The sequence below is a fragment of the Lynx canadensis genome, chromosome F1 (genome assembly GCF_007474595.2).
Source record: "Lynx canadensis isolate LIC74 chromosome F1, mLynCan4.pri.v2, whole genome shotgun sequence".
Lineage (NCBI taxonomy): Eukaryota > Metazoa > Chordata > Mammalia > Carnivora > Felidae > Lynx > Lynx canadensis.
Genome location: NC_044319.2, coordinates 37,415,520 through 37,428,466, shown reverse-complemented (window position 1 = coordinate 37,428,466; position 12,947 = coordinate 37,415,520). Strand labels below are relative to the sequence as shown.

At 36.2% G+C, this 12,947-nt stretch overlaps 1 protein-coding gene across 7 annotated transcripts in view; it reads right to left on the bottom strand.

Annotated features, from left to right (window-relative positions):
* Window positions 1-12,947, bottom strand: part of PTPRC (protein tyrosine phosphatase receptor type C) — a 125,772-nt gene that overhangs the window by 31,091 nt on the left and 81,734 nt on the right. For 5 of the 7 annotated variants that reach the window (XM_030301700.1, XM_030301703.1, XM_030301704.1 and 2 more), the window contains 4 exons: window positions 12,811-12,930; window positions 12,276-12,434; window positions 10,242-10,453; window positions 4,957-5,017 (listed from right to left, as the gene is read on the bottom strand). In XM_030301700.1, coding sequence (XP_030157560.1) covers window positions 4,957-5,017; window positions 10,242-10,453; window positions 12,276-12,434; window positions 12,811-12,930 — 552 coding nt within the window. The remainder of the gene's footprint in view (window positions 1-4,956; window positions 5,018-10,241; window positions 10,454-12,275; window positions 12,435-12,810; window positions 12,931-12,947) is intronic. The other 2 variants (XM_030301701.1, XM_032591841.1) reach the window with 1 other exon arrangement.

The following is a 12,947-nucleotide window of genomic DNA, read 5'->3' as shown; positions in this document are numbered from 1 at the left end:
TTGAATTCTGGCTCCACCACTTCTTTACTGGAAACAAAAAATAAATTGATTGAATTATCTAAGTTAAAACTTCCTCGTCTACAAAATGGGAATGATTTTATTTTATTTAAAAGGATCTTGTGAGGATACATGGGTTGTATTGAATATTTTAGAGAAGTTCTTATTGCAATAGACTCCCAAAATGACCCAACGTGTTTTTCTCAAATTCTTTTCACTAAAATTATCAATAAACCTGTGATTACTGGTATATATATTGATCGAAATGATTGTTTCCAGAATTTGTGGATAAAAACCTCATCAGAGGAACAATCATCTAAACTCATCCACCTCAAGGAAATTACTAAAATGAAAGCATGTTACTAGAAAAATAGGACACCTTGAACTGAGATTTTGCGAGAAACTGCCCCAAATGACTATGAGTAAGCGTTTCATTCCACTGCAATTAATTAGGGTCCATTCTACAGAAACATTAAGTAGCTTCAGACTTGCCTTGATAAACTTATTAATGATAAAACAACCAAGACTTCAGATATATATCATGACCTAAGAACACGTCTCTCTCCCTTCTTTCCAGGAATTCTGCTAATATTAAAGACTTGACAGTGGCATAGATCCATAATGCCAGAAAGAATGGGAGAAGGGAAATTAGAGTTAGAGAGATTTCAGCAAGTTTTGGAAGGTAGAAAACAAAGGAGAGAAAGCCAGCACCAAAATAGCACACTGCATAAGATCCATACCAGTTACCCAGAATGCCTGTGTCTCAAATTTGGAGGCACATAGACAGTGGAAATGAATCAGAGGACCAAAAATGGTACAGTTGAATGTCTATTTACAGAGAAACCAAACACCCTTTGAAAAGACACTCTAGGGAGGAGACAGAAGTTTATTCTCTGAGAAAATTGAAAGGAAAAGGTTAAGAGACTCAAGGTAAAATCAGGCTCAGAACAGAGCAGGGATGTGGCCCAGGACTGAGATTAGGAGGGCAAAGTCAAGTCTGCCTATGAAATGGTTGAACACCTGTTCCTCTGCCCTACTATGGGAAGAACCATTCCCCTACACTGTAACACTACTATAAGAAGTATTACATCGATTAATTTCCAGAGATAATAAATGGCACTGGAGAAAACAAATCATAAATATTACAAGGAATCTCCTCAGTCAACAGTCCGTGTAAGGGCTACAGAACTTTTTTTTTTATAATTTATTATTTATTTTTTAAATTTACATTCAAGTTAGTTAGCATATAGTGCAACAATGATTTCAGGGGTAGATTCCTTAATACCCCTTACCCATTTAGCCCATCCCCCCTCCCACAACCCCTGCAGTAACCCTCAGTTTGTTCTCCATATTTATGAGTCTCTTCTGTTTTGTCCCCCTCCCTGTTTTTATATTATTTTTGTTTCCCTTCCGTTACATTCATCTGTTTTGTCTCTTAAAGTCCTCACATGAGTGAAGCCATATGATTTTTGTGTTTCTCTGACTGACCAATTTCACTTAGCATAATACCCTCCAGGTCCATCCACGTAGTTGCAAATGGCAAGATTTCATTCTTTTTGATTAGGGCCATAGAACTTCTAATCAACCTTTTCTATGTTCTCCCTGTAACTTTGATCAAACTGCTGATAAGAACCGAACTGTCAAAGAAATCCTCAACAATAAAAGGGGGTTCCAAAATAATAATTTGACTTAGGAGTTCCAAAATGGGACTAACAGGAGCTCCAGAAGGGCTACAGGGAAAAAAAAAAAAAAAAAGTGGAATGAAAAAAAATTTCTCAGAGATATGTTTCCAGGTCACAAAAGCCAATAGTATACAAGAAAAGACTCGTGCAAGACAAAGAATAAAGAGGAAAGCCTAAAAGTCCCAAAGAGAAAAAAGATATGAGAATACAGAAAAAGAACGAGCAACAGGACGGCATTAGAAAGTAATACTGGATGCAGGAGAACGAAACAGAAATACTTTTTCAATACTAAGTTTTTTTTTTTTTTTTTTTCAACGTTTATTTATTTTTGGGACAGAAAGAGACAGAGCATGAACGGGGGAGGGGCAGAGAGAGAGGGAGACACAGAATCGGAAGCAGGCTCCAGGCTCCGAGCCATCAGCCCAGAGCCCGACGCGGGGCTCGAACTCACGGACCGCGAGATCGTGACCTGGCTGAAGTCGGACGCTTAACTGACTGCGCCACCCAGGCGCCCCATCAATACTAAGTTTTTAAACTCAGAATTCTATGCCAGGTCAACCTATGGATGAAGTGCCAGAGTAGAATTAAAGCATTGCATTTTTACGTGTGCCAGAATTAGAATATTTTCTTCTTACACTAGAGAATATATACCAGTAATTTTTTTTCTTTTTAACAAATGAGATTCAGATGTAGCAATTCTGAAACAGGAAACTAATGAAGGAAAATTTTACCACAGTAGCTAAGCTGTACACCTAGGTAGTCCAAATCAGTACAGGAAGAAAGGGCCCCAGGAGCTCTTTCGGGAACATTGTCAACGTGTGGCTAATGAAGTCTCATGCCAGGGAAGCTCAGCAAAACTTTTCTAGGAGGTGCATTCTTGGCAAGTCACAACCCAAGACTTCTCCTGGTGAACACATTACTATTAAAATCTCATTCTGTCATTTATCTATTACAAAAATGCCATCGTGAGTGAAGAGTCAATAAAACTTTTTCTGCTTGGTGAGGAAGGGACCGTGGGATAACACTCTAGCTCCACGGACATGGAAATCTGATAAAAGCGGAATGTTAGCTGCCTTCCTAGGCAATGTTGCCAATGACGAAAATGATCCCTGGTTGCTCAACTGTATCTGAACAGGAAGATTTATGTGTGAACCACACTGTCCTGGTGCAAGCCCCAGTTTTCGGTCTCCCTGAGTGGAGTAACCCAGGGCACATCTCATTTTTGGGCACAATCCCTGTGGCATGTCTGGAAGCTACTCCCAAGGAACTATTCTAAGAGATACCGATTCCTTTCTTAACGGGGGGCTTCTAAGCAAGGGCAGCTAGCACACCCACACATGTGACCCAATTCTCTCACATCTCACTTGCCTCTGGGAGGGTCAAAGAACAGTTCCAGGGTTGCCATGGGCACTGTGACCACTATTGCTACCCCCCTTGCTGGCGCACTGTGTTTTCTGTTCTGTATCTCCTTGAGTGAAATGGTATCACATCTGGCCTAGTAAAATGTGAGTGAGTGTGAAACGTCCAGTTAAGTCTATGACTCCCAAGAGTAGGTGCTGCAGCTAGAAGTTATCTGCATAGGCAGAAAAAAAAAAAATTCAATGGAGTTGTTTTTATTGTAAGGAATTATAAAAGAAAAGTATTTATATGGAAATAAAATCAAAGCTATCTGGTTGAATTTGGTGGGCATATAGTATTAGAAGCTTTTATTTAATAAATCAGAGCAGAAAGAATGGAAACTTTACATGGGACCTGGGACAACAGTTTGGAACATGAACTTTTATATCTTTCCTCTTTTCAGAGACTTTGGGAAATAAGGCATTAGTGCTTGCACACATGCATGTGTGTGTAAGAGAGTAAGACTGAGACATTGCAATGATAGCATCAGAAACTGTCTAGAGTTGGGGCGCCTGGGTGGCTCCGTCAGTTAAGCGCTTGACTGTAGCTCCGGTCATGATTTCACGGTTCATGGGTTCAAGCCCTGCATTGGGGTCTGTACTGATAGCTCAAGCCTGGAGCCTGCTTCAGATTCTGCGTCTCCCTCTCTCTCTGCCCCTCGTCTCTCTCTCTCTCTCTCTCTCTCTCTCTCTCTCTCTCAAAAATAAATAAACATTAAAAAAAGTAAAAGAAACTGTCTACAGTTGATAACACAACACAGAAATTTACATCATTTAATTTAATTTACAAACATACAGATGGTGAACAAGCTGAGAAACTTAAAACCGTGTACTGCCTTCTCCCTCCGTAGGATGAAATCCATGGGCAATGTTACTAACTCTAGAAAGAGGAGCAGCTAATATTCTTTACCCCTATAGAGATAACCATAAGAAGAACTGAAAACAGAAATGGTGAAAAGTGGCTGTCTTGGTGAGCAGGACAATGAGTGGGGAGTGGTGACACACAGCTGTTATTGTCATCGTTATAATGGCATTTAAGTTTAAGTGATTTTTTTCTATCTGCAACTTTATTTTGATCAAAATATTTAAAATAGCAATGATAAAAAATTAAATAGCCATGTTGTTATTAAGCGATTTTTATCTTAGCTGTAGTTAGGTAAATCAGGACAGATTTGTATCTAATGCCTGCCTCTACCAAGCTCAACTTTGAGGGACGGAATAAGACCAAATAGGTAAGTCTCCAAAACGGTACACAAAACAAACATGTTTTGTTAACAGTCATGAAAAAATGTCATAAACATACTCATAATTTAAGTCTCTACAGATATATCCTCTTACAAATTGTTTTATGAAATCTACCTCCTTTAATAATGGAATCTTTTAATTGAATTTAAAACACTGTATTTTACAGGGGACAGATTAATGGTTGCCAGAGAGAAGAGAGGTGGGGCGGGGGGGCAAAATGGGTGAAGAGGAGTGGGAGATACAAGCTGCCAGTTATGGGATGAGTAAGTCACAGGTATAAAGGGCACAGCAGAAAGAATATAGCCAATGATATTGTAATAGTGTTATATGGTCACAGATGGTAGGAACACTTGTGGTGAGCATAGGATAAATGAAGAGACGTCAAATCACTCCATTGTGCAGCTGAAACTAATGTAGTATTTGTGTCAACTACATTCAAATAAAAAGTTAAAAATAAAACAATATTGTTTTATTCACCTACACATGTTTTTTTTCAGAAAACGTAAAATATTACCTTGACAGGAAATATATAAACATTTAATAATTAAATATAAGCACGAATGTAAAATAATAAAGGTTTGTAATGTTAATATATATTTTAATATAATATAATAAAGAGCCACAAAATGACTTACAAGATGTTGAATGAAAAACAGATTCTGGAGTTCCATTATGGTGTCCGTTGTTGTAATAGACCTGAATTCCAGTAATAAAACAAAATCGTTTTCTAACGTGAATTTATCTATCATAATGCAACACATACATTATTTCTCATGCAATGGTGTCTAATTTAATTTAAAATATACAGGTTAATGTTAATTTAAAAATAGAAACCTCAAGATTATGTCAATGTCTTATTATCAAACAGTTTTTCAAAGAAAATATATAACAGTGAAAAAGACATAAAGAAATCTTAGCTTATTTGGCAACAACAACAACAACAATAATAATAGTATAATCGGCAAGAGTAAGTGAAACTGAAGGAATAAACTCCAACACATCAAATTCTTCAAAGCTTAAAGTTAAAATTCCCTATTGACAGGCTAATATCTATACATTTTATTTAAAAGGGAAACTACCATGTACTGTTTATAAAAGTTACACACAAAATGAACATACAATTTGTAAAAGCAAATAGAAACAATATGACAATCACAGTGTTTATAATAAATTGATATTTAGTTCACAAGGGTTAAAGTTATAAGGATTGATACCCCCAAGTGATACAGGGTAAAATCTACAGTATTAACCTAACTAGCAAAACTCCCTGTGTCTCATAATATTGAATACAAATAAAGCCAAAACAATTTAGTTATACAAGGGAAACTGAAAAGAATAAGAGAGCAGTAAGAGGCTTTGGCAAAAAAAAAAAAAAAAAAAAAAAAAGGTAAAAACAAATCTGAATAATATCATTAAAAGATAAACATGATACATTTGGACAATATATATCTACAATATATATCTAAGTTTTTACCCTTTGGAAGATATATAATTTCCTCAGTACTCACAGAATATTTGTAAATATTCATTATACATTTAACTGTAAAAAATACTCTATTAATTCCAAAAAATAGAAACTGTAGGACTTCTGGGTGGTTCAGTTGGGTAAGCGTCTGACTTTGGCTCAGGTCATGATCTCGTGGTTTATGAGTTCGAGCCCGCATCAGGCTCTCTTTTGAGAGCTTAGCATCCTCTGTCCCCCTCTCTCTGTCCCTCCCCTGCTTGCACACATTCTCTTTCTCACTCTCAAAAATAAATAAACGTTTAAAAATAGTAGAAATTATAAAAGCTAATTATCTTTTAAAAGCTAGAAACACTATCTCTTTAAAAAACAGATAAATTAGAAATTCTTTCCAACTGCAATATAAATTCTTGGGAAATATAATCAGAACATTCTACTCTAAAAATCCACTTGTTAAATTTTATGTCAGTCATTGAAAAATTAATAATAATAGGGGCTCCTGGGTGGCTCAGTCGGTTAAGCATCCAACTTTGGCTCAGGTCATGATCTCACAGTTTGTGAGTTCGAGCCCCGCGTCGGGCTCTGTGCTGACAGCTCAGAGTCTGGAGCCTGCTTCAGATTCTCTGTCTCCCTCTCTTTCTGCCTCTCCCCCACTCTCACTTTGTCTCACTCTGTCTCTCAAAAATAAATAAATGTAAAAAAAATTTTTAATAAATAAAAAAAAGAAAAATTAATAATAACACAGGCATGGGATACAGTCAAAATTTTACCAAAGGACAATTCATAGTTTAATTTTTCTTTTTTTGTTGTTTTTTTTAAATAATAAAAAAATAAAGAAATGGACCAAAAATGCTTTCAATCCCAAATTAGCAGAAGAACATAAAATTAAATCTACAAAAAGAAAAGTAATAAATGGAGCAATGATAAAAATTACTTTATGAATCTGTTAACCAGAGATCACAATGATGAATAAAGCTAAAATGATTGATCCCTCGTGATGGCATAAATGTTGTAGTGGAGACAGAAAGAAACATGAAAATGAATTATGGTACATGCAATGAAGAAAACAAGAGACAATTTTTTGAAGGCTGGGGAAAAGAATGAATAACTAAGTAATAATCTACTACTTTGAATTTGAATGTTGTGTTTTTTAAATTTTTTTTTAACGTTTATTTATTTTTGAGACAGAGAGAGACAGAGCATGAACGGGGGACGGGCAGAGAGAGAGGGAGACACAGAATCGGAAGCAGGCTCCAGGCTCTGAGCCATCAGCCCAGAGCCCGACGCGGGGCTGGAACTCACGGACCGCGAGATTGTGACCTGAGCTGAAGTCGGACGCTTAACCGACTGAGCCACCCAGGCGCCACTGAATGTTGTATTTTAATATGATGTTTACCTATATTTTTCCAGAACAACTTATATTGATGAATGGGAGAAGAAAATTCTAGAAAGAGAGAAGAACATCAGGTAAAGTACCTATGGAGAGCAAATTCTAGGTGCATTTGAGAAACTGAAAATAAATGGAGCTTAATGGGTGCTGGAAAAGTAATGGGAGATGAAGTATAATGTACATGATATGTAATAACAAAATATTTCTTTTATATGGATTATGGGAAAAATATAAATCCACAAAGTGTAAAATGTCTGAAAAGAACAATAATATTGAAAAAAAATGGCTCTGAGAGGATTCCTCTGTGTTAAGAGGATTAAAAAAAAATTTCAGAGAACAAATCATTCCTATACTATTTAAGGTTATAAAAAAGGCAAAGAAACAAGAAAATGTGCTATTTACCAGGTTAGCACAACTTTTATAGCAAAGTATACTAAGAATGATTCATGCCCACACCTATACAAATGCCTGTGCCCGTCATCTCTACCCACTTATTGAAGGGTTTCATTTATGAATGTCTATTCATAAAGACTTAAAAAAAGCCTTTGAATTCAATAATGCTTTCAAAGAATAATACACAGTGACAGAGCAAGACTTTTTTTCTTGGAACGTGACATGGTTTATCCTTACAAAACCTATCACTATAATTCACCATATGAACAAATCATATCATGTCATCACAACCATGGCATCATCTAATAGAGTACAATAAAAACACAGGAAAAAGTCCTACCTATGTCTGATTAAACAAACAAGAAAGGTTATATATTTATAAATACATATGTTTTTGTATATAAACATATGTACATATAAACATTTCTTTAAGTTATAAAGGATATAAGGTCAATTGTCAACATTATTTTGAATAGTCAACTATTGACTGTTGAAATTTCCATTAAATCAGAAATAAAACTGATAGATCTGACTGAATAAAAATAAAAGGAAAAATTGTGTATGATTTAAAGTGTTATAAATAAAGTTAAAAAGCAAACTACAAGCTGGAAACAAAACTTGCAACTTATATGACAAAGAGTTTAATATCATTAATATCCAAAAACTTCCCCAAATAAAACTGGACAAGGGAGCAGCAACAACAAAAACTGTAGTTATCTTCGACAGTAAATAAAGAAAGCCAGTCAAACAAAAAGAGATGTCAATACCATATCTCACCTACTCAACATCAAAGAAAAAGAAGGCCATGCCCAGTGTTGGTGAGATTCTCAAGAGCAATTATTTAATAGACTGTATGGGAAGGGTAATTTGGTAACTTACAGGGAAAAAAATTTATCACAAAAATTCTTAAAATACAAGTAAATTCCTTTTGACCCAATACCTTTATTTCCAGGAATTTATTTAAATAGAAATCATTAAAGACACATTCAAAAACTGTGCTATTTACCAGTAAGTGTGTTAATTGATTGTTGTTTATAACAGATGAAAACTATAGTTAGTAGAATGTTAAAAAGCCATATAATAGAATCTTAGGCGACCGTTAAAAATTGCATTGTAGTGAAATATTTAACATGGAAAAAGTTCATGTTGTAGTGATATATGAAAAATGTAGGTTACTAAACTATGTGTTCAGAATGTTGATAATATATATGATGAATATATATAAATGCACGTTACAATATTATGAAAGTTGTGAGATAATGGAAAATATATATTGGTTTCTGCCCTTGGTTCCTGGCACAGAACTCCTGAAACCCTTATAATTTCCCTGGTAATAGGAGTGTTTTTCATTCTAATCAGGTGACTGGGTGGGCTCCTGGATGGCTCCTGGATGAGGACTAGTCATTAGAAAGCCAAAGCTATGATTAGAAGCTTGGAATTTTCACCCCAGCCCCCATTCTCTTGAGAAGGTAGAAGGGCTGAAAATGAAATTAATGATTGGTCACACCTACATGATGAAGCCTCCTTAAAATACCCCAAAGAAGGTGGCTTGGGGGCTATCAGGTTGGTGAACACATCCATATCATGAAGGTGATGTATCCCAACTTGATGGGGACAGAAGCTCCTGTACTTGGGACCTTCTCAGACATCACCCTATGTATCTCTTCATCTGACTGTTCCTCTGTATCCTTTATCACATATTTCAATAAACTGGTAAACGTAAATAAGTGTTTCCCAGAGTTCTGTGAGCCACACTAACAAGCAACTAAGCCTGAGGAGAGGGCCATAGGAACCCCTGATTTATAGCCAAGTCAGACAGAAGTTGAGAGTAACCTAGGGACCAACTACTGGCAGTTAGAGCTGAAGTGGGGTGGAACAGTCTTGTGGGACTGAGTCCCTAACCTGTGGAATCTGCCACTATCTCCAGGTAGATAGTGTCAGATTTGAATTAAATTGCAGGATACCCAGCTGGTGCCACAAAGACTCGCTTGATGTGGAGGAAAACCTCCACACAAATTTGGCGACCAGAAGCATCAGAAGGGTGGCGCTGCACATGAATCGTACAGGAGACTCACAGAAAAGAACACACAAGAAAAGACGGAACTACGGTTTTTCCCTACAACCAGGGCCAAGACTGAGTTTTTTCATTTCAGAAACACATTCATAAAATATGATCAGTAGACAGTAAGCTTGTAGATGAGTTTTTTTTTTAATTCTCCATGTTCACTGGTATTTCCTAATATTTATTTCTACTATTTTCTAACCTCAGTGCACCTGTAAAATATTTTGCAATTTAAAAAGTCATGTTAGTAAAGATTAAAAGTCAAGGTAAATAAAACATTTTGCAAAGTAATAATCTATTGTGCATAAATTTAAATTAATTTACTGTGTATAAAATGTTGTGCTTCTTGACACAGGCACAATAATTTTGCTATGAGTAAATTACATTAAAGGTGAAAAACACTCCAACAAAATATTTGCTTGAAACCATTGTTCTTAGAGCTGGGGATAAGAAGTTCGGAGTCAACCATTTAAGATGTTAAAGTATGATTTCATTAGACGAAGAGTTTCTAAAGCTCATGTGAGCATCAATTGGTCTTAGTATTATTGAAGTATGGTGTAATAATCAGTATAATGTACATTAGTACTACAGTTGAGGATAGAAATTATCTTACCTTAAATTCGTATTTTGTTGAATATTGAAGATATAGTACAGAGAAGTGGCAAATTATTTGTGACTCATTTTTAACAAAGGCATCTCCAGTTTTGATTTCCAGATGGTAGGATCCATTACTGGGGCCTTTAAAGTCCGAAGGAGGATCACACTTCACAAGAATACTATTATCTGATATCCGAGAAGCAAGTAAGTGCCTGACTTTGGTTGGCTCTATGAAAACGAAGGAATATTTGTTACTTTAATCACTTTGTACATGCATATTTAAATCAGTTGGCAATATTTGTGTACATTATAAATTATTTAAAAAAATTTTTAATGTTTATTCATTTTTGAGAGACAGAAACAGAGCATGAGTAGGGGTGGGCAGAGAGAGAGGGAGACACAGAATCTGAAGCAGGGTCCAGGCTCTGAGCTGTCAGCACAGAGAATAACGTGGGTCTCAAACTCATAAACCGGGAGATCATGACCTGAGCTGAAGTCGGTCGCCCAACGAACTGAGCCACCCAGGCACCCCCAATATAAATTATTTTCAGCATTAATTTGGAGATTATGGATGAAGAAGCTATAATAGTACATGCATCAAGAAGCTGTACCAAAACATCTAAAAATAAACCCCCCAGTCTTTCAATGAATATTAGCATATGTGTTATACTTGAAGTCATGGGACTTCGTGCCATCCCCTAAGGAGAGTATACACAATTAGAAAATAGAAGGAAAGAGGGGGTAGAGAAGAGGGGAAGAAAGGTGCAGGGGGAGAAGAGTGGATGATAGAGGGATTCTGAAGGCCTACATACAGTAGAGCTCTTCGGTTCTTTTTTTTTTTTTAAGATTTTATTTTTAAATAATCTCTACATCCAACATGAGGCTTGAACTTGTAACCCTGAGATCAAGAGTTGTATGCTCTACTGTCTGAGCCAGCCAGGCGCCCCCAGCTCCTCCGTTCTTGAGGTGCTTACATTATCCTAGTAACTACCTACCTGGCTGCATTCTTTAGGAGGAGCAACAAATTATCTTTGTTTGCTATGACTTCACAGAAATTTAGGAAAATAGCAAAACCATAAAGCTCAAGGATCTGGACTTTTAAAACTGGAATCTAAATTACATTAAATTTCATGAAGAGCATTCTACATCCAACCCTGAATAAGACAATTTTTCTTCATGAACTTGGTGCCAGTTAACTTAATGGAGTTAACATTCACCATGGAGATAGATCTAGCTTTAGGCCTGGAAACTATGGAGACATCATACAGGTAGCAACAGGAAAATGCCTTTGAAAGGAAACTTCAAATGGAAAAATGTGCCATAAAATAAAACAAGTAGTTCGATGTAACAAAGAGAAGACAATGCCAATAAGTTACTGTATTTTATAAGGTAAGCGGGTAAGTAGGGGTTAGCAAGTGAATGCTTTGTGAGTGAGATGTTATTAGGTGTCTCATTGGCAGTTACTAGTTCTAGATAATAAAGAAAACAATAGACAATGCATTTTTATCTATGTTGGTTAGGTACTTAAATTGCCTGAAATCTTAAAATTGTTCCAGTTAATATGGCCTCAAGCTTCATTCTTACAAATCTGTGATGGTGTATGAAGAATACAGAGAACACAGGATAACAGTTTAGAACATTATTGTATTTTAAATTATTATAAACCCTAGATGTTAATAAATGTGCCAGGTCAATGTGTTTCCCCAATGAAGCATAAAGAAAGACAGATTGTATACTAAAAAGTTCATACTGGGGTGCCTGGGTGGCTCAGTTGGTTGAACGTTTGACTTCGGCTCAGGTCATAATCTCGCAGCTTGTGAGTTCGAGCCCCCGCATGGGGCTCTGTGCTGACAGCTCAGAGCCTGGGGCCTGCTTCGGACTCTGTGTCTCCCTCTCTCTCTGCCCCTAACCCACTAACCCACTCACATTCTGTCTCTGTCTCTCTCAAAAATAAATAAACATTAAAAAAAAAAAGAATGGAAAAAGAAAAAAAAGTTCATACCTTGTTTCTTGCCATTCACAGAAAGAAGTATTAAGGCTTATAACTTACTATCTGCAAGTGTGTCAAATTCACATGTCACAGCAGGTCCATCACGTCGTACTTTTCCCATGGTGGAAGCCTTTAATGACACACTGTACTTTGTATAAGGTTTCAAATTTTTCAAATTATATTTGGTCTCCTCTTTACCCAGAACTATGCAGTTTTCTTCTCAAGAAAAAAAAAAAGGAAACATTTAAGTCATTAAAACTCAAGATTGCCACATATTTAACTTGCTGTCTACATTAAATCATTTTGAGCTGACTCTGAGGGATTAGGCATTTTTTTTGCTTCTTTGTGGGCCTGAATAAGGAGTTCAAACTGTGCAACTCATATAATATTTGGAGGACAATAATGAGGATTATCTTCCTGAGGGTTTCTTTCTCCAGGCTTTAGAGAATAAAGATTGAATTTAGAGTGTAAAGATTGTACCAAATAACAAGGCATCGTATTTCTGTTGTTGCTCACTAGTTCAATCCACATTGCTAGCGCTTCCCACTTCTTGATTCATCTTTCCTGACATGGAATTAAATCTTACACAAATTACCTGAAGCATGCAGCAAACAGAGAAGATAATAATCAAAATAATCTTCAGGGCTTTCCCAGGTGATCATTCCTTCTGTTGAGCTTGTAGGCTTGCATGTAATATTTGGAGGTGCTTTTGGACCTGTTAAAAAATAAGAA